At 43.5% G+C, this 22,812-nt stretch overlaps 1 protein-coding gene across 2 annotated transcripts in view; it reads left to right on the plus strand.

Moving 5' to 3' along the window:
- Window positions 1–22,812, plus strand: part of TENM1 (teneurin transmembrane protein 1) — a 1,758,425-nt gene that overhangs the window by 871,547 nt on the left and 864,066 nt on the right. For both annotated transcript variants that reach the window (XM_069211839.1, XM_069211847.1), the window contains one exon: window positions 9,758–9,996. In XM_069211839.1, coding sequence (XP_069067940.1) covers window positions 9,758–9,996 — 239 coding nt within the window. The remainder of the gene's footprint in view (window positions 1–9,757; window positions 9,997–22,812) is intronic.

Below are 22,812 nucleotides of genomic sequence, written 5' to 3' on the forward strand. Positions count from 1 at the left end.
AGGTAATCCTTTTGGCACTACACATATACAATGGTTGCAAAACGTGTGAGGCGAGAAGGCTTGTGGCTGGTGAGGATAAAACGGTAGAACTAATTAAGGTATTTTCCCTCATTCTTCTCAGTTATGTTGATAGGATACCAACTGATCAATACAGGCTGATCTACCCTACTGAATGCTGAGGACACCTCTAGAGCACTAAAACCACAGCATCTTTGGAATCCTGGATATTCCTCAGAGAGATCCCCTAGAAAGCCATTGGATGTCTGGGGCAGAAGAACAAATCTAGTAGTAATGCTCCTCTTCTCAGAGACCTGAATGATCATCACTGATAAAGGCAGTGTTATGTAGGTCATGCTTCAAAGCTCACCTTTTTTTCCTATACTTCGGTCTGATACCCTAAGTGGGATTAGGGCTGTGCCACTATAACCATGCTTCCCCTGCCTGAGGAGCCTGCCTGTGGAGCCTTAATAAGGGTGAAACCAGTCCTGGTTGCTTGTTTTCTGGTTCAGGAAGGACCTGGCCTGGCAGTTTGGGCTGGTCTGTTCCCACAGGAACAAATGCAAGACTTATTTTCATTTGGCTGGGTCCAAATGAAGTGGCATGGTGTGCAAAGTAATGATGGACTGGTATGCAGCCCCCAGTGATTACCAGTGGCTGAGAATAATTCAAACATTCCATCCATCACTTTGTTGTATACTTCCGTTTGTCTCACTAAGTGATCTGGGTATGCCCAGGTGTAGATCCCCTGCATGCTGTGGCACTGGGTTCAATTTACACCTGGCTGATGAGCTTCATCCACTCCTGAGGTGAATCCAGTCCTGGGTTGCTTGTGTTGTGGTTCAGAGAGGACCCGGACTGGCTCTTCTTGCTGAATTGCTCCCATTGGAGCAGAGTCAAGACTAGTATGCACATGGCTGAGTCCAAAGTGAGGTGGAATGTGTACAAAATAATGATGGGCTGGGATGTGGCCATCATTATTTACCAGTGGCTGAGATTATTTCAAGCATTCCATCCATCACGTTTTTGCATACTCAATTTCCAGTGAGGCATGCTCATTATTTAATTACTTCACATTGGGTAAATTGAGAACTATAATCTGGATAACACAGTGGCCTAATGGAACATGATGCCCACACCTGCAGAATGTTGCAAGGGGCCCTGAGAATACCAAATTTTATGAATATTCATAGGGCTTAGACTGAATGAGGAACCTACTGAAGGGAGGTGCTCCCATGCCGCATGGGCTTCAGGAGCATTTGTTACACCCCACATGAACGTCAACATCTAAAATTTATGTGTTGAGAAAAAGTAAAAGAGTAATATTTAGCGCTATATAAAAGGCAAGTTCTTACTATTTAGTTTGTTTAGGATTAATTGATTGCAGTCAAAACCTGCTGGCTTTGCCTGGCTGGGATTAAGAGATGTGTGGTGCCCCTAACTTTATTTACTGTGAAACATTAATTGATGGTACCTAAATGCAAGTGCCACTTTCTGCATAAGAGTATGCAAAGCACTGAACACAACTGTGCACTTTACAATGTTGTACTCACAGTTGCAAACTACAATGCTACTGATGTCACAAGAGCAAGCAACAAGTAATCCATTGAGGAAGTGCAGTCTTAGCTAACTGCCAGGCTTCTCTGTCTGTCATGAATAATGACTGCAGAGCATGATGAATTGCTCTCTAAAATATGTCTGTGAAATAGCAGCTCTCGATAAAAAGAAAATCAATGTACATTAAAGTTACTGAGCTGCCTGAGGTTATTGAACAGTAAGGTACCTCTCACAAATGGTGAACTAGAAATAGAAGGAGGAACATGGAAATGCTACACAGCCTACAAAAATAAGTCATTACTTATTGCAATGTAATATGGACTGGAAATTGTGCTATTTGTTGACATGAATCTTAATGCAACTGTGATGTGGGTATGAACACTCTATTCAGGTTCCAAGGTAGATGCATTAGCATATTGTCATTCAGTATAATTAAGACATTAAAAGCCAATGATATACGATGACGCATTCAAAAGTGTACATTAACCTACTTTGGTTCGAGTTATGTATGGCCTTTCAGAGAACTGTCTGCTTTGTGGCCTTTTAATGAAATTGTAATTATTGTGTAAATCTGTAATCCTACAATGGACAAAGTTATTTTGAGATGTTTGAAAAGAGCTGTGCTAGTGCTAAAAAACACACAGAAATTTGATTTTATGTTATGTCATAGGGCCCTCATCTCTTTTGTCTCCTTCTTCCTTTCTAATAATATTTATTCCTTTTCCTCTCCCTCCCATTCTCATCCCACTATCTTCGTCTTAGGTCGCAGCTCTGTGCTCCACTGCCCATTCTTCGAGCCCACATTTTCAGTACTCTCGCCAAGAATGGAGATTTTTTCAGAGGTGTCAATCTACACTTTTCTTTGGTCCTGAGAAGAGACTTGGTGAATATCTAGTTTTGACCAATCATCATCTGTTTAATATGTAAATATGAGTTTGGTGCAGTCACACTGATGACACTACTAAAAGGGTATATGTAGATAGGGCATTTATTTTCTGCTCATGAAGGTTGCATTTGTTATGTATGTGACAGTACCAGACCTTATTAGAATGGAGCAGCAGCTCTAACTTCTGTTATCAAGAGGCAATCTAAGGTTTTGAGGTTTAACTATAGACAGCTTTAGTTGTTTGACAGACGTAATGTCATGGCATAATACACCACACACTTAACCACACAATGCACATACACAGCCATGTAGAAAGATTATTTTGGGCAGTGCAGAGTTTGGTTGCTTTCAGCTGTTAGCTTTATAGACTGTGTGTCACGTTTTGGTAACATCCCATGGACATATTTAGAGCAAAGTAGTTCTCAAAGAAGCATTTTTCCTACAAAGATAAATAAATATTGCCAGACCATGAAACATGACAGCCCACTCACTAGCATTGGCAGCGGCGTGTCATTTGCTCCAGGAGGTAGATGCCATGGGGGATTGCCTGGCTGCCTGGAACTCACTACCTATCAGGATCACCAAAGGGACCATGACATTTGAGGAAGCTTGCTTTGTAGTCTACATTGCTGTTTCAGTAATACATACAGCATTGGCTAAGCAGTGTTGTGGACTATTCAAAGTAGCAATGATGGTTTCAGCCTAGTTCCCTGTGAGTGGTGGACCACAAACTCTGTGTCCAGCATGCCACACACACACAGTGTTATACGATGTTAATGATAGGTGCCACATTTCTTCTTCCAGTCTCACCTGGGAGAGAAAGACAGAATTACCCTCTATGTTCTTTGATCACTATAGAAGAGGGACTCAAACTGGAGAATACCTATGTATGTTGATTATATCCATTTTATATACAAATAATCGGAAAGGGCAGAGGAATTTGAAGTCCAGTGTCATCCTGCATCTCAGGTCCTTTGCCCCAAGAGCACTGTTATTCCAGCATTCTGTCTTAGAGAACCTCCCCTCCCCCCATCCACCCATTAGAAGCCAAAATCACTACAGGTCCACTTATAAATCCTTAATCATAAATGCTCTTGATTTTTACACAACCTACTTTATCCCTTGAAACCTATGAAGATATGGAAGGCTTCCCTCGCTCATGTTCTTTCAATGCCATATGATTTGGAAATGCCCAGTGCAATATTGGTCCAATATACTTGTTCCTGAAATTATAGAGAGACTAGTTGAGCTTTTTCCCCAAACTGCGATACAGGATATTTTAGAAGACTTGAAGATAGAAGTGGGGATTGCAGACTGGTGGGTATTGAGACTATGATCATCAAAAGGGACATTGGCAGGTCTAGAAATGTTCTGGTATCCCAAACCACCTGTTTCTTGTTGTTGAAGGGAAGCTATGGACAGTTGTGCTAAAATGGAAGGATCCATTCATAATACTAAAGGCTATCCTCAGAAATACAGTATAATATGGGGAGACTGGTAGGATTACCATGGATTATTGGACAATTGACTTGATATAATGATTTTTCCATTGGCTGACCAACTGAATTTTCTTAATTTGTTTTCACTGTGTACCTTTTTTGTTTATAGAAAATTCTTGAAATGAGTGAATCTTCTATAATTTCTAAAACACCATTTAGCCTTTCTCTGGCATTCATCTCTTCTTCTGCAATAGACATCAACGGCAAACTGACTACCATCCTTGTCAAAAAGCATGCAGATATGTATATCACCCACATGATATTTTAGTGACACTGACAGCAACATCTTTATTGCAATCAGGCAATCAAAAGCTGAATATGTCACATTCAATATTGCTTCTGGTTTCAGGTTTCTTCCTATGATGTTACCTCCAGTAACACATATCACAAAGTGGTTCTTCATTAGGGACACCTTTAAATATTGAACTACTTGAAATGTTACAGACCTAAGTTGGATCTCTTTCTCTGGCTAATTCTTAGAAAATAGTTGAATATTCATAATATTTAATTTTAGATCAGCTTAAAAGCCTTTAAAATCTAAAGTAGTGTAAATGCTACAAGTCATATCCCTAAATTACTGTATGCATAGGTGCTAGAAGTGGGGTTTTTGGTTGGCAGTCAGGTTACCCTCTGTCCAAGCAAGAACCCTCACTCTAGTCAGGGTAAGTCACACACAATCCAAAATTATCCTGTGCCCACCCTCTGGTAGCTTGGCACGAGCAGTCAGGCTTAACTTAGAAGGCAATGTGTAAAGTATTTGTGCAATAAATCATACAATAACACAATATAGCACCACAAAAATACACCACACAGTGTTTAGAAAAATATATAATATTTATCCGGATAATTGTAGGTCAAAACGAATGAAGATGCAATGTGAAATTGTAGAGGTATCACTGAAGGAAAACATCCTTTATTACGACGTCTTATTAACAAAGTCGTGGTTAACGAAAGCGCAACAACGCTTTTTTTAACCACGACTCCGTTATTTTGTGCCTTAACTACGTATGTTCTGAACTACCAACATGCGTGGTTAAGGTACAAAGAAGGGAGTTGGCGAAGGAGGACGGCGCAGGTGACAAGGGGTCGACTAAGGTAAGTGGGGGGGTTTTAGGTTTTGGGGTGGGGTTGGAGGGGTGGGGAGTTTTTGATTTTGGGGAGGGGGTGGGGGGTCAGGGGGTTTTAGGTTTTGGGGTGGGGTTGGGGGGGTGGGGCGTTTTTGGTTTGGGGAGGGGGTGGGGGGTCAGGGGGTTTTAGGTTTTGGGGTGGGGTTGGGGGGTGGGGCGTTTTTGGTTTTGGGGAGGGGGTGGGGGTCAGGGGGTTTTAGGTTTTGGGGTGGGGTTGGGGGGTGGGGCGTTTTTGGTTTTGGGGAGGGGGTCAGGGGGTTTTAGGTTTTGGGGCGGGGTTGGGGGTGGGGCGTTTTTGGTTTGGGGAGGGGGTGGGGGTCAGGGGGTTTTAGGTTTTGGGGTGGGGTTGGGGGGTGGGGCGTTTTTGGTTTTGGGGAGGGGGTGGGGGTCAGGGGGTTTTAGGTTTTGGGGTGGGGTTGGGGGTGGGGCATTTTTGGTTTTGGGGAGGGGGTGGGGTGTCAGGGGGTTTTAAGTTTTGGGGTGGGGTTGGGGGGGTGGGGTGAGGGATGTAGGGTCAATGGTGCCTATTAGTAATGCTTTTATCAGGAATGCCTTTACAACGAAAATCGTTGTTAAGGCATTCGTGGTAAAATCATTAGTAGTAACAACGAGGTCGGTGTTCCGACCTCGTTGTTAAGGCACTGGTTGTTTTGGAACTCGGTGTTCCGTCGTACAACCATCACTGAAAAGTGATATAAAGTGTCTTAAGTCTTTAAAAAGCAAACAAAGTCTCTTTCAAGCACAAAGTACCTGGTTTAAAGTGGAAAATCTCCGCAAAGGGCCGCAGAAGAAGAGATACGTGGAAAAATGGTGTGTGCGTCGATTTCTCCTCTGCACACACGGACTTGCGTCGTTATTTTTCACGCGGGGAAATCGTGCGTCGTTTTCCGGCACGCGGACAGTCTTTTTCTGTGGGTCGCGGGATTACCAGATGTCCCGGGGTCTGTGCGTGGATTCTTCGGCTTCTTTTCCGGCTGCGCGTCGTTCCGGGAAGCTGTGCGTGGAATTCTCAGTCTCACAGCAGGCGTCGCGTCGATTTCCCCTCTGGAAGTCGGGCGGCGTTGTCCTTGCGAGGCCGTGTGTCGAAGTTCCGGTCGCCCCGGAGGTGTTGCGTTGATCAGCGTCGGTGTGCGGTGATTTTCTCGCTGCGGAGCAAGCTGTGCGTCGAAAGTTTCAGTGCACGAAGAGTCCAAATGAAAAAGAGAAGTCTTTTTGGTCCTGAGACTTCAGGGAACAGGAGGCAAGCTCTATCCAAGCCCTTGGAGAGCACTTTTACAGCCAGACAAGAGTTCAGCAAGGCAGCAGGGCAACAGCAAGGCAGCAGTCCTTTGTAGAAAGCATTCAGGTGAGTCCTTTAGGCAGCCAGGCAGTTCTTCTTGGCAGGATGCAGGTTCTGGTTCAGGTTTCTTCTCCAACAAGTGTCTGATGAGGTAGAGCAGAGGCCATGTTTTATACCCAAATGTGCCTTTGAAGTGGGGGAGACTTCAAAGAGTGGCTAAGAAGTGCACCAGGTCCCCTTTCAATTCAATCCTGTCTGCCAGGGTCCCAGTAGGGGGTGTGGCAGTCCTTTGTGTGAGAGCAGGCCCTCCACCCTCCCAGCCCAGGAAGACCCATTCAAAATGCAGATGTATGCAAGTGAGGCTGAGTACCCTGTGTTTGGGGTGTGATTGAGAGAATGCACAAGGAGCTGTCAACCAAGCCCAGCCAGACATGGATTGTAAGGCACAGAAAGATTTAAGTGCAAAGAAATGCTCACTTTCTAAAAGTGGCATTTCTAGAATAGTAATATTAAATCCAACTTCACCAGTCAGCAGGATTTGGTATTACCATTCTGGCCATACTAAATATGACCTTCCTACTGCTTTCAGATCAGCAGCTACCAGTTCAATACTGTATGAGGGCAGCCCCAATGTTAGCCTATGAAGGGAGCAGGCCTCACAGTAGTGCAAAAACGAATTTAGGAGTTTTACACTACCAGGACATGTAAACTACACAGGTACATGTCCTGCCTTTCACCCACACAGCACCCTGCTCTAGGGGTTGCCTAGGGCACACATTAGAGGTGACTTTGTTGGGGAGAAAGGAGAGGTTTAGGCTTGACAAGTACTTTTAAATGCCAAGTCGAGGTAACAGTGAAACTGCACACACAGGCCTTGCAATGGCAGGCCTGAGACAAGGTAAAGGGGCTACTTAAGTGGGTGGCACAACCAGTGCTGCAGGCCCACTAGTAGCATTTAATCTACAGGCCCTAGGCACATATAGTGCACATTACCAGGGACTTATAAGTAAATTAAATAGTCCAATCAGGTATGATCCAAGGTTACCATGTTTAAAGGGAGAGAGCATATGCACTTTAGCACTGGTTAGCAGCGATAAAGTATGCAGAATCTAAAAGCCAGCAAAAACAGTGTCCAAAAAGTGGAAGGAGGCAGGCAAAAAGTTAGGGGTGACCACCCTAAGGCTGTCAGGTCTAACAATAGGTATGTGTATATTCTGTCTAAAAAGTGGATAAAATTACTGCCACCCTTATAAGTTAAAATGTTAGTCTTGAACCAAGGAAAACTAACATCGTAGTATGAATACTGAGCTCAGCAAGAAAAGATGTAGTGCATGTGGATGACCATAAGCACGCACAATGACAATTTACTAGGCTCTTTTTGGTTCCCCTTCTGGGCTTCCACTATGGATGCCTACCTAGTGAGGAAACCACAGACTGCCATTGTTATTCTAGTGAGGAGTCTCTTTCACAATTTCTACATTCATGCCACACCGACATCACCCGTCACCCACATCACACTGCACCTCAGGAAGCTTTGTTGGCTCTTCATTCACAAGTGCAGCCAATTCAAGCTTCTCACACACACATAGAAAGCCCTACACAACACAGGACCTGAATACCTGAGCAGCTGCACCACTATACATGTACTTTCAGCAACCCACCAGGAACCTATTCTCTGCCTCCCTCTCCCTCTCACTTGCACACATTCTCCGCATCCACAAAAGCAAAAGTGGAGCTTGTTCATTCTCCTACATTGCACCCAAGACACGGAACAACCTCCCTCAACACATCAGAGCCTCCTCCTTTCTTTTTCAGTTCTGCAAGAAGCTGAATACTAGGCTCTTCATAAAAGCACCTTGGGAACCGCAAACCTACACACCTGCCGAAGTGCTTGGATACACTTTTGGGAAATTACCATCCTATGCAAATCAATATAACATAACATGAATTGCCATGACCTGATAGAACCATTAAAGCATCTACTAAGAACATCTATTTTATGCTTGAATTTCAGAAGGTGAAGAGACGAAACTATATCCCACTTGAGTAGTGACTCACAATTAACTGGTAGCTTTCTAAAATTTATGAACATTGTTGTTGGCAAATATTTATTACAGTAGGGTTGAACTTCCATTAGACCATGTCTTTTATTTGTAATATTGCATCAGTAATGTTTTGGATTCATAACATAATGCTTTGTTTTATGAATGCAATGATTTTAATTAATTGTGTGATAACGATGTGATGGGATTTATTATATTGTCCATCATGCAGATTTTTAAATAGAGGGCAAAGGGGGTAGTTTTGTCTATATTGTTGTTCAAAGACTAATGGGAGTAGGGGTTAAGTCGGCATGTTTGCTATTAAACCAGGGCCCATATTTAAAAGAAAATGACAGGGCGTGACGCTGCGCCATAATTGACAGCGCCACGCTCCGTCATTTTAAAACGCAGGGATGCACAGTATTTAATTGAATACGGGAACCCCGGTGTTGTCTCCTGCAGTAGTGCTAAAACTGAGCTGCCTAGCGGCAATGCAGTCATCCTTGCACTATTGTGCAGAATGCAGCATGCATAGAAAAAACAATAAACAAGAAGGGTGGAGTAAGATTTTGGTGCTGCCTCAGGTGTAGGAAATCTTGTAAATTAGAAACAGTCTCAAAATGCAATGGGTGTTGCTGTGGCACGCCTACAGAAACACCCATTGCACACCCAAAGGGCTGCGTGTGAAGGGGCCGTATTTACAAGGTGGCCTTAAGCCACAAAAAGTGGCTTAAGGCCACCTTGTAAATACGGCGCAGGGTATAGTTGCCACCGGAGCGTCACTAAATATGCCCCCAAGTTACTAATGAGTTACTTGAACAACTTTCATGCTTATGGACCACTGTGTTACCTGGTTGTACAATTCAATGAGACGGTAACTCATATATGTAGAAGGTACTTTACCAACTGCGAGAACTGTGAAAAGGTCAGCTTTTGTTTAGAACAGTGGAATATTGGGTGAATTAGCTATGACGTCTGATCTAGACTCACTACCCCAAAATTTTAATGTTTCTCTTTTGTTTCTCTCGGTTTTAATTTGGCATGATCGTATTGTCTTCTATGGATGACATTTTCTAGTAACAATAACACTTATGGCATATGATGTGTTTCACATTATGAGACTAAGCTCTTCAGGGAGACAGACTATGATCTGTGTATTGCTCAGCTCCAAGTTACAATGATAAATTATCATCAGACTGCCACTTAGAATGCTGGCAAGTCTGGCACATCGCAGAGGTACTACACATTAAAATGTCTCAAAATAATGACTGTGCTAAATCCTAACTAAGGAGCCAATGTTGTCTTATCTTGTGTCTCTAGACTAGTTGAAGTGGTATTCACACTCTGGTTCTCTTGTCTTCTTTTCATAGGCATTTTCTGTTTAAACATGGATCTGGTACCTCACCAATCTTCAGTCCTGCCAGTCAGAACTACCCTCTAACCTCCAACACTGTTTACTCTCCACCTCCTAGGCCTCTTCCTAGAAGCACCTTCTCCAGACCTGCCTTCACTTTTAGCAAACCGTACAGGTGCTGCAACTGGAAGTGCACTGCCTTGAGTGCCACTGCCATTACTGTCACATTGGCACTGCTGCTCACCTATGTTATCGGTAAGTCTACTCTTTCTGTCCCTAACTTCATCATCCCTTATTGCTCTGCTGTGATATTGTACTTGTCCTTCCTCTATGCACTTCTTTATTTCATCTTGTTGTATTAGTTTTTGTATAACTTTGTCATAAAATTGAAAGCCAGAACACTTATAGTCCGTCTGAGAGATGTGCAACAATGTAAAATCTGATATTTCTGAATTTTGCGGGCGGTAATTCTACTTATGATGTACTGCATTCACCAGAAAACAGCTGATTTTACATTAGACAACTATTCCACCAGTATCCACTAATTTAGCAAGAAAAAAATAACGTGTAGCAAAAAAGGGCCTTGTATTTCAGACTTTGTTCATTCAAATACTTGATATTGAAGCAGAAGTCAACAGCTAATGAACTTTTGCTTTCTTCATCTACACATTTCAAAAGTCCCTGCTAATAAGAAAAACAAGACTTTTAGATATGCTTTAATTTTGACTTGCATTGTACTGAATTGACCTATTGTAATGAAAAGTGTTAAATTGAAGTTGTACTACCTGTTAAGTCAATAATGGTATCAACCAGACAAGCTTATTTGTATCAAGTGTCTTTTGCAGCTCCTGGTCAACAGTGCCTTTAATGCTGTGATGTATTTACTTGTGTATTTCACACTTTCTGAATTTTTCTATACACTTCTTCAGCTTCACAGAGCAGCATTACAGAGAACAATCTGCATAATAGAAAAATTTAAAGATAAGGAAAAAATCACATAAAGAGCAAATCATTTTAATATTTTGTATAGCCAATACCATGCACTTACAGCACAAAGAAGTCAATGAAAGAAACATACCAATGGGGGAGATAACGAATAAAATACAGAAAGAATTTACTTTTGGGAGTTTGAACATGATGCAATAAAGTGCATTATGATAAGAGCTGCCGACTCTGGAAATGTGGAACCAGCCTGTGATTATGGGAATATCACTTAGGGCCTCATTACGAGTGTGGCAGTCCGAGGACCACCACACTCATGTTGATGGTCACACCGCCCCACTCGGGGCAGTCCGACTGCCCAATTACAACACTGGGAGATGGACCCGCCAGGGTACCGCCATACCCACAGGGAACATGGTTCATGACTGCATGACAACAGTCAGAGTTGTACTCAGCCAGGGCGGCGCTGAATTCAGCATCGTCTGGCTGATTACAACTCCACTCACCGCCCAGCCTTTCCATGATGGTTTCACTGACATGGAAAGGCTGGCGGTGAGGGTGTGCTGTGTCAGTGCAGGGGGAGGCGCGAGCACCCTTGGAATACACACTTCTGCTTTGCAGACAGTGCACATTCTGAGGGTGGCGGTCAGCCCTCTCTATGCTACAAGATAGCAGAGTGCTATCTCGTAGCACTGTTCCAGCTGGTCTGACTGGTGGGAACGCTCTATTGCAATGTTCCCCCCAGATAGACCGGAGGGAACATTGTAATGGGGCAAGGGGGACACCACTGCCATGGCGTCCTCCCCGTTGCACCATTTTAATTTACCGTCATTGCGGTAAATTAAAAGAAATTCTGCAGAACAAATTCAACATTGTAATTCTTGTAAAGATTTTATGCGAAGGAAGGTGTCAAAAGAAGTAGAATATAACAGAATCTCAAGACGAGAGAGACTGGGAGAGAGAGAGCAACGCTTGAGCATTGGTAGCTATAGCAATGCTTAAGGTTGTGCTAAAAGTAAAAAATAAACAATGATTAGCAAAGCCAATAGATGCACCTTAGCAAACTGATGAACTGGCTATTTATTTAATTTTTATTGCAAAGTAAAAATAAAAATAAATGTACTGCCACTTACATAGCTACCCTAGGCTTGCAATAAAAGACGTTCCATTTTAAGAAAATTCACTGGCATAGCTATTTGACTAGTGATATATTTAAATAACGAGCCTTTCATTTGTTCTATGAGTTGAATTAGTGTTTATGAAGGAGGCAGTAATAAATCACCACTTAACCAGCCACTAAAATCTCAGGCAGCTACAATGTTACAATGTCACTTAAACCCTATATAACATTAAAAGGAAATAGCTAACAAATCACTCTTTAACTGGCTACCTGAAGTGCAGGCATAAAAAAGTTCATATGTACAAAATAAAAAAAATAAAGTAAGCACATTTTGAATGAGCTTTGTCACTGAAGAGAAAAGGCCTATTTTAGGTGGATGTAAAGAATATGGACAGGCTTTATGCAGTCATTCAAAGTGAAGTGAGTCAGTAAGTAAAATGGTCTGGCCCGTTGCCCTGTGCTGTATGCTGTAGTGGGTGGTAGCAACATATGAATGATAATTTAACAAACCAATCGTTGAAGCCTGCTAGCAATATTATGTATTCATTTTCTATGTATATTATGTATGATCTTTTGGAAAAAAACAATAGTCTGGTGAAAAAGCTGAAGCTGCTTCAAAGGCCATACCTAAAAGGGCATCCGCGTTTGAACAGAAGGTGGATCCGAGGTATCCAATGTAGAAAAAACTACTATAGGAGCTACTCGAATATACATGAAGATACAATAATCTTCAAGAATGAAACACTGTAGTTTTTGATGGTTGCAACTCTGTACAATAGAACCTATTATAAACACATAATACTAGGCTGCTATACTCTAATAATTAATCACAAGTAAAATGATCCTATTACATATTTTTATATTTTTTATTATTGAATGATTATACAGTCATAAGAATATATAAATATCACATTAAGAACAAAAATAAAGAATAAACAGAATACCTAGCTCAGACACACCACAGGCACGCTAAACAAAACAGAATCATGAAAAATGTTTTATATACAAGTGAAAATTTACATCAATAAAGCTAGTCCTAATGACTCAATAAGGCTAAAACGATTCTTAATAATAGAGATGTATAAATATTGGATCTTCTAATATAGCAATAATAATAATCTGATAAACACAAGAAACAATAATGACGTGGCTCTGTCGAAGTGGTACCGTAGGGACCGGAGTCCTACGCGCGTTTCGGTGTTTTAAGATATTATGGGTCACCTTCATCAGGGCCATTCCCAATGGTACTGTTCAATAGTAGTCTAGTCTTAGCAGCCGAATCTTCTGGTCGATTTAATTTAGAGTTCTAGATATGTTTTTTGATGATGTAGTCGAGGTATTTGAGGAGTCTTTTATAGCATTTTTATGATGCAATTATCTTTGTGGCTGTTTCTATCTCACTAAAGGACGTAATAATGCCAATTGTTGTGAAGAGAGACGAACTGGCTGAAATTTGCGGGTTGTGACTGTTCAAATTGAGTCCATTTGGAAGATTTTATCAGTCCTCAAAATCGGGGAGATACAGAGAATAAGTCCAAGATATATAAGTATGATAAACGAAGCGCAATGCTGGAACGCTCCAAGTCTGCTGACTAGAGTCAAGGTATCCCTCTGACAGGAAAACAATGAGGGGTAAAAATTGTTAAAAGTTAAAGTTTCATTTGCCCCAAAGACATGTTTTATGGGGCAGTGTTCCCTCTTTCTGATAAATCATAACTCTGGGTGTTGGTGAAGATTTCGCGACTATGTCTGCGGAATCTGACTTCTCTATGATTGAACTGACCACATCAAGGCCTGAGTGTGACACTGAAGAATGCTAAAAAATAGCTCACCGTAAGGCAAGTGTAAGAGGCAGGTCACCCTGCTTGCTTCATCTGCGTCAGCTATACAACTTTGGAAAAGAACTATTTCTCAGCAGTTCTAAGTGAATTTTGCTGACAAACATGTACTGTCTTTTGATGACCATGACTCAGCACCCATGTCTTATGTGAATAACTAAAAGTTAGGGGCAGATTTATAATTTTTGGTGCAAACCTGCACTAACGCAGGTCTGCGTCAAAAAGTATAGTGCCGGCTAGCGCCATTCCTAGATGCCAGCCAGGCGGCATATTTATGGAATGGCGTTATCTGGAACTAAGGCCCTGTTAGCGTCCTTGTAAAGGATGCAAATAGGGCTGGGGAGGCATAGGGGAACGGGGGCTTGTGCGCCAAATTATGGCGCTACACTATTTAGGAGCAAAAATATTGCCACCAAGCAGTGTAGCGCCATTGTCTGGTGCACAAGTCCCATGGACATGGCTCCTGTCTTTGTAAATACAGGAGCCATACCCACCACCCCAATGGCCATGTCCCCTGGGCATAGCCATTGGGGCCAGCGCCGTGTAAGGGGCCCCAAGTCAGGGCCCCTGAGCGGTGTTTGGAAAAAAAAAGAAAATACTCACCGGGACTTACCTTGGATGGGTCCCCCATCCTTAGATGACCGCCTGGTGTGGGTAGGGTTGGGTGGGGGTGTCCCTGGGGCCAGGGAAGGGCACCTGTGGGCAATTTCTATGGTCTCCAACCATGGAAATCTGCCTACAGGTCCCCTTACGACTGCCCATACCCATATGATTTAGCACCCTCATCCCCGTGCTGGATTTTAGCATGAGAGGATAAATATGGAGCAAAGGCCATATCGTCCTTTTCTGGACGGGAACGCCTAACTTGCATCTCATTGACGCAAGGTAGGTTTTTCCCTCCAGAAAACAACATAAACTCCATAACTTTGGCGCTAGGCGTGTCTAGCGCCAAAGTGTAAATATGGAGTTAGGTTTGTGCTGAATTAGCGTAAAAAGAAATTGACACTAATTCAGCGCAAACCAAGTGTAAATATGGGCTTTAGTTCTTAACTTGACTTTCTTTAATGGAGATTTTGGATTTACATCAGACTTTCATTCTACATGTAATTTGGCTTGAAAGGGCCCTTTGTAATTAGATTTGAGTTTCATATCGTAGTTTAGGTATTGGGTGAACTTTAGTGTCTGATCTAGCTAACCTGAATCAGGACAGTATGTCCATTTGTACCAGGAACTTGTCATACTTATACCCTCCATATGATGTTTACTTGCTGGATATTTAAAGGAAATACACATAGTAGCCAGTGGATTTGAGAGGTGTTGTCTGGACTAGGTTCATTGAAGTTCACTAGTAAATACTTTCCCCACCATTTACCACTATCAAGAGGGGATCACCTTTAGATTTTTCATCCCATCAATTCTAGGGAATGGGTCCACCAACAATGCAGGAACAATATGCTTCTGCAGTATGAGTAGGGGTTTAGAGTGTAGGGAATTTGTATTTATTTTTTAATAGTAACTTATGAGTTGTATAGTAATCTGCCTTTTAAAAGTCAGCTGTACTATCTTGAGAATCAGTGCCATTACTGTCATATTGACACTGCATATATTTTGCAAACTGAAACATTGAGATGAGTCATGTATAAACTCAATGCATTGACTGCTTCTGGTGGTTTTCATCTACCAAAGATGGAATTAAATTATTTGGTTCAACATTTATTGCAGTTGACATATGACTTCAGCAGGGACAAGGGCATTGCAGATTGGGTAGCTACTGAAAACCACGTACAGAACTGTGCAGTGTGGTCACTCATGGTATACATGCAACATTTCTCAATAATAAAGATAATCTCATTTTAAAAAGATTGAGACCGATATGGAATATTGGCCAGAAGCTCCTTTGACAAAACAGCTCCCTCAATATACAATTCCCATGTGGAACAATGCTTTTTGTTCTATGTGCCAAACTTTACACTGTCTGTTCTGGATTCTGAAAGGGATTATAGTAATGAACCAAGTCTTTTTTGATGGTTCTTTGGAATCATTTACAGACTTCTCTGGGGAATTCCAATCAATATCCACATTACTTCGAATTAAAACATTGCAATGGCAAAGCGTCAGACAATTACCTAGCAGTTATTTCAAGCTCTACCCTTCACTCTATTCTGAGAAAATGAGGCAACAACAGAAAGTGACCTCTCTCTAGCCTCATCCTGATCGAGGTTCTCTTCTCCATACCAATGGCATATACATTCAGGCTAAATGGTAGCCCCACATTCAAAAAGTATACACTGACCAGGAATAGTTGGACTTGTTAGCTACAATTTTTAAATGCCTTTGTGGAGCCCGACTTAAATTATTATGTTTTCGAAATTCTTCATGGTTCTCACTGGTCGCCATACAAGCTGCAAAGGGCAAAGCTGAGAGAAACCCCACACTGTTTGCAGGATCCTAAGATAGCCATTGTGCAGATCATCTGAGCATGCCAGGCGATACAGACCTATTGGTATTTAACCTGTTGCCAGATGTCAGCTACAAGTGACTTGACAGTGATCTCCTAATTGCAACTTGCATTGCTTCAGGACATGTAAGACATAGTGGGGCTGAATAGTCACACAAAAAAGGTGACTTGTTTCTGGTATCTCAGTGGCTAAATTATACATCCTGAGACACTGGAAGTTGAGAGACCCACCAGTGCTACTGGAGTGGACAGAAACTATGCAATAATTGGCCTCATACCAATATTTGATCTAGACCATGATTGACCAACTACAACGTTTTGAAAAAGTATGGGGACCGTACATTAGAAGGAGACTTTGTTCTTACCTCATAATGTGTATTATGTTTAAAATTGAATTAAATGGTCTTGGTGATTAACATGTTGATCAGCTGGAATAATGTTTTTGTCTCTATGGTAGTGAGTTGTCTTTGGTTGGCAATCAGGCTAACCCCTGTCCAAGCATCAACCCTCACTCTAGTCAGGGTAAGTCATACACTATCCAAGCTATCCTGTGCCCACCCTCTGGTAGCTTGGCATTGAGCAGTCAGGCTGAACTTAGAAGGCAATTTGTAATGTATTTGTGCAATAAATCATGCAATAACACAGTAGAACACCACAAAAAAATACACCACACAGTGTTTACAAATATATGTAATATTTATCCGATAAGATGCAGGTCAAAACGATTAAGATGCAATAAGTATATGTTGAAATATCACTGTAAAATTATATAAAGTGTCTTTAGTCTTAAAAGCAATAAATGTACCAGGGCGTTGCGTGGAAAATTCTACCACAGGCGCTGCGTTGATTCCTCTCAGGAAGTCAGGCTGCATCGTTCTGGCTCGGCTGTGCATCAATCCAGTGGGCTGTGCGTCGATTTTCCGGTCGCTACGCTGACACTGCGTTGATTTTCTCCTTGCAAAGTCAGGCTTCATCATTCCGGTTCGGTGGGCAGTGAATTTTTCACCCCAATGCAGGCTGTGCGTCGTTTTTTGCAGGCATCAATTTGCGCCACACAGGGAGTTCTTCTTGCAGGAATGAAGTCTTTTTGGTCCTGAGACTTCTATCCAAGCCCTTGGAGAGCACTTCTCAGCACAGTCAGGGAGCTGCGAGGCAGCAGGGCAACAGCAAGGCAGCAGTCCTTCTCAGAAAAGCAGTCAGGTGAGTCCTTTGGGCAGCCAGGCAGTTCTTCTTGGCAGGTTGCAGGTTCTGGTTCAGGGTTTCTTCTCCAGGAAGTGTCTGTGGCAAGTGTGTCTTGTCAAGAAGTGTCTGATGAAGTAGAGTGTCTACCTCAGAAGTGTCTAAGTTGGTAGGGTCAGGGACCCTGCTTAAATACCTAAATGTGCCTTTGAAGTGGGGGAGACTTCAAAGAGTGGCTTAGAAGTGCACAAGGTCCCCTTTCAGTTCCATCCTGTCTGCCAGGGTCCCAGTAGGGGGTGTGGCAGTCCTGTGGGGGAGGTCAGGCTACTGTCCTTTGACATGTAAGAGTCAGGCCCTCCACTCACCCAGCCCAGGAAGACACATTCAATATGCAGATGTATGCCAGTGTGACTGAGCATCCTGTGTTTGGGGTTGTCTGAGTGAATGCACATGGGAGCTGTCAACCAAACCTAGCCAGACGTGGATTGGAAGGCACAGAAGGAATTAAGTGTAGAGAAATGCTCACTTTCTAAAAGTAATATTTCTAAAATAGTAATATAAAATCCATCTTCACCATTAACCCCTTAGCTGCTGGGCCTTTCCCCCCCCCAGTGCTGAGCCCTTTTTTGGCTATTTGGGGTAGTTCGCGCTTAGGGCTTCATAACTTTTTGTCCACATAAGCTAACCACGCCAAATTTGCGTCCTTTTTTTCCAACATCCTAGGGATTCTAATGGTACCCAGAGTTTGTGGTTTTCCCTGGAGGAGACCAAGAATATAGCCAAAATACAGTGCAAATTTTGTTTTTTCCAAAAAAATGGGAAAAAAGGGCTGCCGAAGAAGGCTTGTGTTTTTTTCACTGAAAATGCCATCAACAAAGGGTTTCTGGTGCTGAAATCACTATCTTCCCACCTTTCAGGAACGGGCAGACTTGAATCAGAAAACCACATTTTTCAACACAAATTTGGCATTTTACTGGGACACACCCCATTTTTACTATATTTGGTGCTTTCAGCCTCCTTCCAGTTAGTGACAGGAATGGGTGTGAAACCAATGCTGGATCCCGGAATGCTAAACATTTCTGAAAACTAGACAAAATTCTGAATTCAGCAAGGGGTCATTTGTGTAGATCCTACAAGGTTTTCCTACAGAAAATAACAGCTGAAATAAAAAAATATTGAAATTGAGCTGAAAACAACAGCCATTTTTCTTTATGTTTTACTCTGTAACTTTTTCCTGCAATGTCAGATTTCTGAAAGCAATATACTGTTTTGTCTGCTGGACTCTTCTGGTTCCGGGGATATAAAGGGCTTGTAGGTTCATCAAGAACCCTAGGTACCCAGAGCCAATAAATGAGCTGCACCCTGCAGTTGGTTTTCATTCTATACTGGGAATACAGCAATTCATTTGCTGAAATATGAAGAGTGAAAAAGAGGTATCAAGAAAACCTTTGCATTTCGAAAATGGGATCAAGATAAGGTTTTGAGGAGCAGTGGTTATTTGCACATCGCTGAATTCCGAGGTGCCCATACTAGCATGTGAATTGCAGGGCATTTCTCAAATAGACGTCTTTTTTACACACTCTCTTATGTTTGGAAGGAAAAAATGTAGAGAAAGATAAGGGGCAATAACACTTGTTTTGCTATTCTATGTTCCCCCAAGTCTCCTGATAAAAATGATGCCTCACTTGTGTGGGTAGGCCTAGCGCCCGCGACAGGAAACGCCCCAAAGCGCAACGTGGACACATCCAAATTTTTGGAAGAAAACAGAGGTGTTTTTTGCGAAGTGCCTACCTGTAGATTTTGGCCTCTAGCTCAGCCGGCACCTAGGGAAACCTACCAAACCTGTGCATTTCTGAAAACTAGAGACCTAGGGGAATCCAAGGAGGGGTGACTTGCAGGGCTCGGACCAGGTTCTGTTACCCAGAATCCTTTGCAAACCTCAAAAAGTGGCTAAAAAAACAAGTTTTCCTCACATTTCGGTGACAGAAAGTTCTGGAATCTGAGAGGAGCCACAAATTTCCTTCCACCCAGCGTTCCCCCAAGTCTCCCGATAAAAATGATACCTCACTTGTGTGGGTAGGCCTAGCGCCTGCGACAGGAAACGCCCCAAAGAGCAACGTGGACACATACAAATTTTTGGAAGAAAACAGAGGTGTTTTTTGCGAAGTGCCTACCTGTAGATTTTGGCCTCTAGCTCAGCCGGCACCTAGGGAAACCTACCAAACCTGTGCATTTCTGAAAACTAGAGACCTAGGGGAATCCAAGGAGGGGTGACTTGCGGGGCTCGGACCAGGTTTTGTTACCCAGAATCCTTTGCAAACCTCAAAAAGTGGCTAACAAAACAAGTTTTCCTCACATTTCGGTGACAGAAAGTTCTGGAATCTGAGAGGAGCCACAAATTTCCTTCCACCCAGCGTTCCCCCAAGTCTCCCGATAAAAATGATACCTCACTTGTGTGGGTAGGCCTATCGCCCGCGACAGGAAATGCCCCAAAACACAACGTGGACACATCACATTTTTTCATAGAAAACAGTGCCTACCTGTGGATTTTGGCCTCTAACTCAGCCGGCACCTGTGGAAACCTAGCAAACCAGCACATTTTTGAAAACTAGAAACCCAGGGGAATCCAAGATGAGGTGACTTGTGGGGCTCGGACCAGGTTCTGTTACCCAGAATCCTTTGCAAACCTCAAAATGTGGCTAAAATAACACGTTTTCCTCACATTTCGGTGACAGAAAGTTCTGGAATCTGAGAGGAGCCACAAATTTCCTTCCACCCAGCAAATTGAGTTTTTTTTCAACATTTCAGCTTTGCAGGGTATTCTGGGTAAGAAAACTTTGGGGAATCCACAAAAGTCACACCTCTGTGGACTCCCCCGAATGTCTAGTTTCCAGAAATGTTTGGGTTTAGTGTGTTTCTCTATATGGCCGCCGAATCCAGGACCAAAAACACAGGTGCCTGCCTTACAAAACCATTTTGTTTTGCCATAGACAATTTTGATGTCTCCACAATATGATTTGGGTGGTGGAATTTGGGGCTGAACTAAATTGGGGAGCTCCCAAGAGAGCACTCTCTCTCTGCTTGCCGCCGCATTCACCTGCTCTCTGGGTTGGCCTAACCCACTATTACCCAGTTGCACGAACAGCTTGCAAAGGGACAGCAGGACTGTCCTCATCACCTCCCTCATAATGTACTGGAAGAGGAGTTATCGAATGGGACTCCTCTGACTGAAAAATCACTCCCAGAGTCTGAGCCATTGTCCTATCCCTCAGATGCTGTCTCAGTATCTGATGTCTCAGTCTCTGATCCTATGTCAGAGCGGTCCTCTATAACCCGAGTGCAGGCAGCAGTCATCCATCAAGATGCCATCTCTGCTATTGGCTAAACTGTTGCTCTAAAACACTAACCTACGTAGACAGTCACAAAATCGATGGTGTGTGTGAGATACGTGCAACAGTAGAGGCCACCTTACCTGCGCTTCTTCCCTCAATCAGCACGTACTTTCAAGACACTCAAAAAACACCTTGTCACATACCATTCGTCACAGTCTTTAGCACCTCCTGCGCCCAGTCCAACAATCATTATTGGTGCTCCCACTCCCTCCTCCTCGGATTCCCTCATTACCACCCAGCAAAAGTGCCCTTCATCTCTCCATAGACTTTACTAATGTACTCAGCTATTTACATAAAATACAGATTTGCTCTTGCAGTAGGCATATAAACCTTCTGCGCTTCTTTATGGCACTAAAACTGCCACTAGACAAGTCGGACCCTTTTCCCCCCAGGGAAACCACACACATATTGACAAAAGTGATATATATATGACAGCCAACCACCTGACACTCAACTCAACCAAAACCGAAATAATCCTCTTTGGCCCACACAAAAACACCTGGGACCCCTCATGGTGGCTCACCACGCTAGGCCCTGCACCCACCCCCGCCAACCACGCACGCAACCTCAGCATCATCCTAGACTCCTCCCTCTCGATGACCCAACAAATCAACGCTCTTACCTCCTCATGCTTCAACACACTCCGTATACTGAAAAACATTCAAATGGATCCCCACAGAGACCAGAAAAACTGTCACTCACGCACTCATCAGCAGCAGGCTTGATTACGGAAACGCCCTCTACGCCGGCACCACTCTAAAACTCAAGCGCAAACTACACGCATCCAGAACTCAGCAGCACGACTCATCCTCGACATCCGCTGACACGAACACATCTCTCCACACCTCAAATCCCTCCACTGGCTCCCCATTGACAAAAGGATCACCTTCAAGATCCTCATCCTCGCACACAAATCACTTCACAACACAGGCCCTGCCTACTTCAACGAGAGTCACCTTCCACACCCCCACACGAAACGTCCGCTCAGCTGACCTCTCTCTCGCCTCTGTCCCCCGCATCAAACACACCACCACCGGGGGCAGATCCTTCTCCTACCTTGTACCCAATACCTGGAACGCCCTCACAACCCACCTTCGCGAGACCCAAAACCTACTTCTTTTCAGGAAGGGCCTCAAAACCTGGCTGTTCGAACAGTGAACCTCCCAGCCCCTTTCTCTCCCCCCGTCCCCCCCCCAGCGCCTTGAGACCCTCACGGGTGAGTAGCGCGCTTTATAAATCTCTTTGATTGATATAGATCTACCTCTATGTATATATATATATATATATATCTATCTACATAGATATATCTATAGATATATCCATGTACCTAGATATATCTATCTACATAGATATATATAGATCTATATATACATCTATTTTTTTTTAGTTGTTGTATGGTTTCCTTGGGGGCCAAAATGGCCCCCAGGGAAACCCTACAACATCTAAAAAAAAATATTGCCCCAACAGGGGGTCACCCTGCCCATGGGCGACCCCCTGTCAGTTTATTTTATTTTTATTTTTGAAAAAGAAAAAATTTCCCCTGGGGGGGGCGCGATCGCGCCCCCCCCTCTCCCCCCCAGGGGGCACCTACCTTTTTTTTAAAATAAAAATTATGCCGGGGGGGCGGCCCGTTTTCCGGGGGGGGCCGCCCCCCCAAAGTGAAATCCCTGGCGTCTAGTGGTGTTTCCTGGCCCCCGATGGCAGCTGTGCTGCGATCGGGTGCCAGGAAACACTTTCAGAAGGCCTCGTAAGAAAGGGGAGACTCTCCCCTTTCTTACGAGGCCTTCTGAAACTGTTTCTGGCCCCCGATCGCAGCACAGCTGCCATCGGGGGCCAGGAAACAGTTTCAGAAGGCCTCGTAAGAAAGGGGAGAGTCTCCCCTTTCTTACGAGGCCTTTTCAAAGTGTTTCTGGCCCCCCGATCGCAGCACAGCTGCGACCGGGGGCCAGGAAACACTTTCAGGAAGGCCTCGTAAGAAAGGGGAGAGTCTCCCCTTTCTTACGAGGCCTTTTCAAAGTGTTTCTGGCCCCCCGATCGCAGCACAGCTGCGACCCGGGGCCAGGAAACACTTTCAGGAAGGCCTCGTAAGAAAGGGGAGACTCTCCCCTTTCTTACGAGGCCTTCCTGAATGTGGGAAAGGCC

This window comes from Pleurodeles waltl, chromosome 2_1 (genome assembly GCF_031143425.1).
Source record: "Pleurodeles waltl isolate 20211129_DDA chromosome 2_1, aPleWal1.hap1.20221129, whole genome shotgun sequence".
Lineage (NCBI taxonomy): Eukaryota > Metazoa > Chordata > Amphibia > Caudata > Salamandridae > Pleurodeles > Pleurodeles waltl.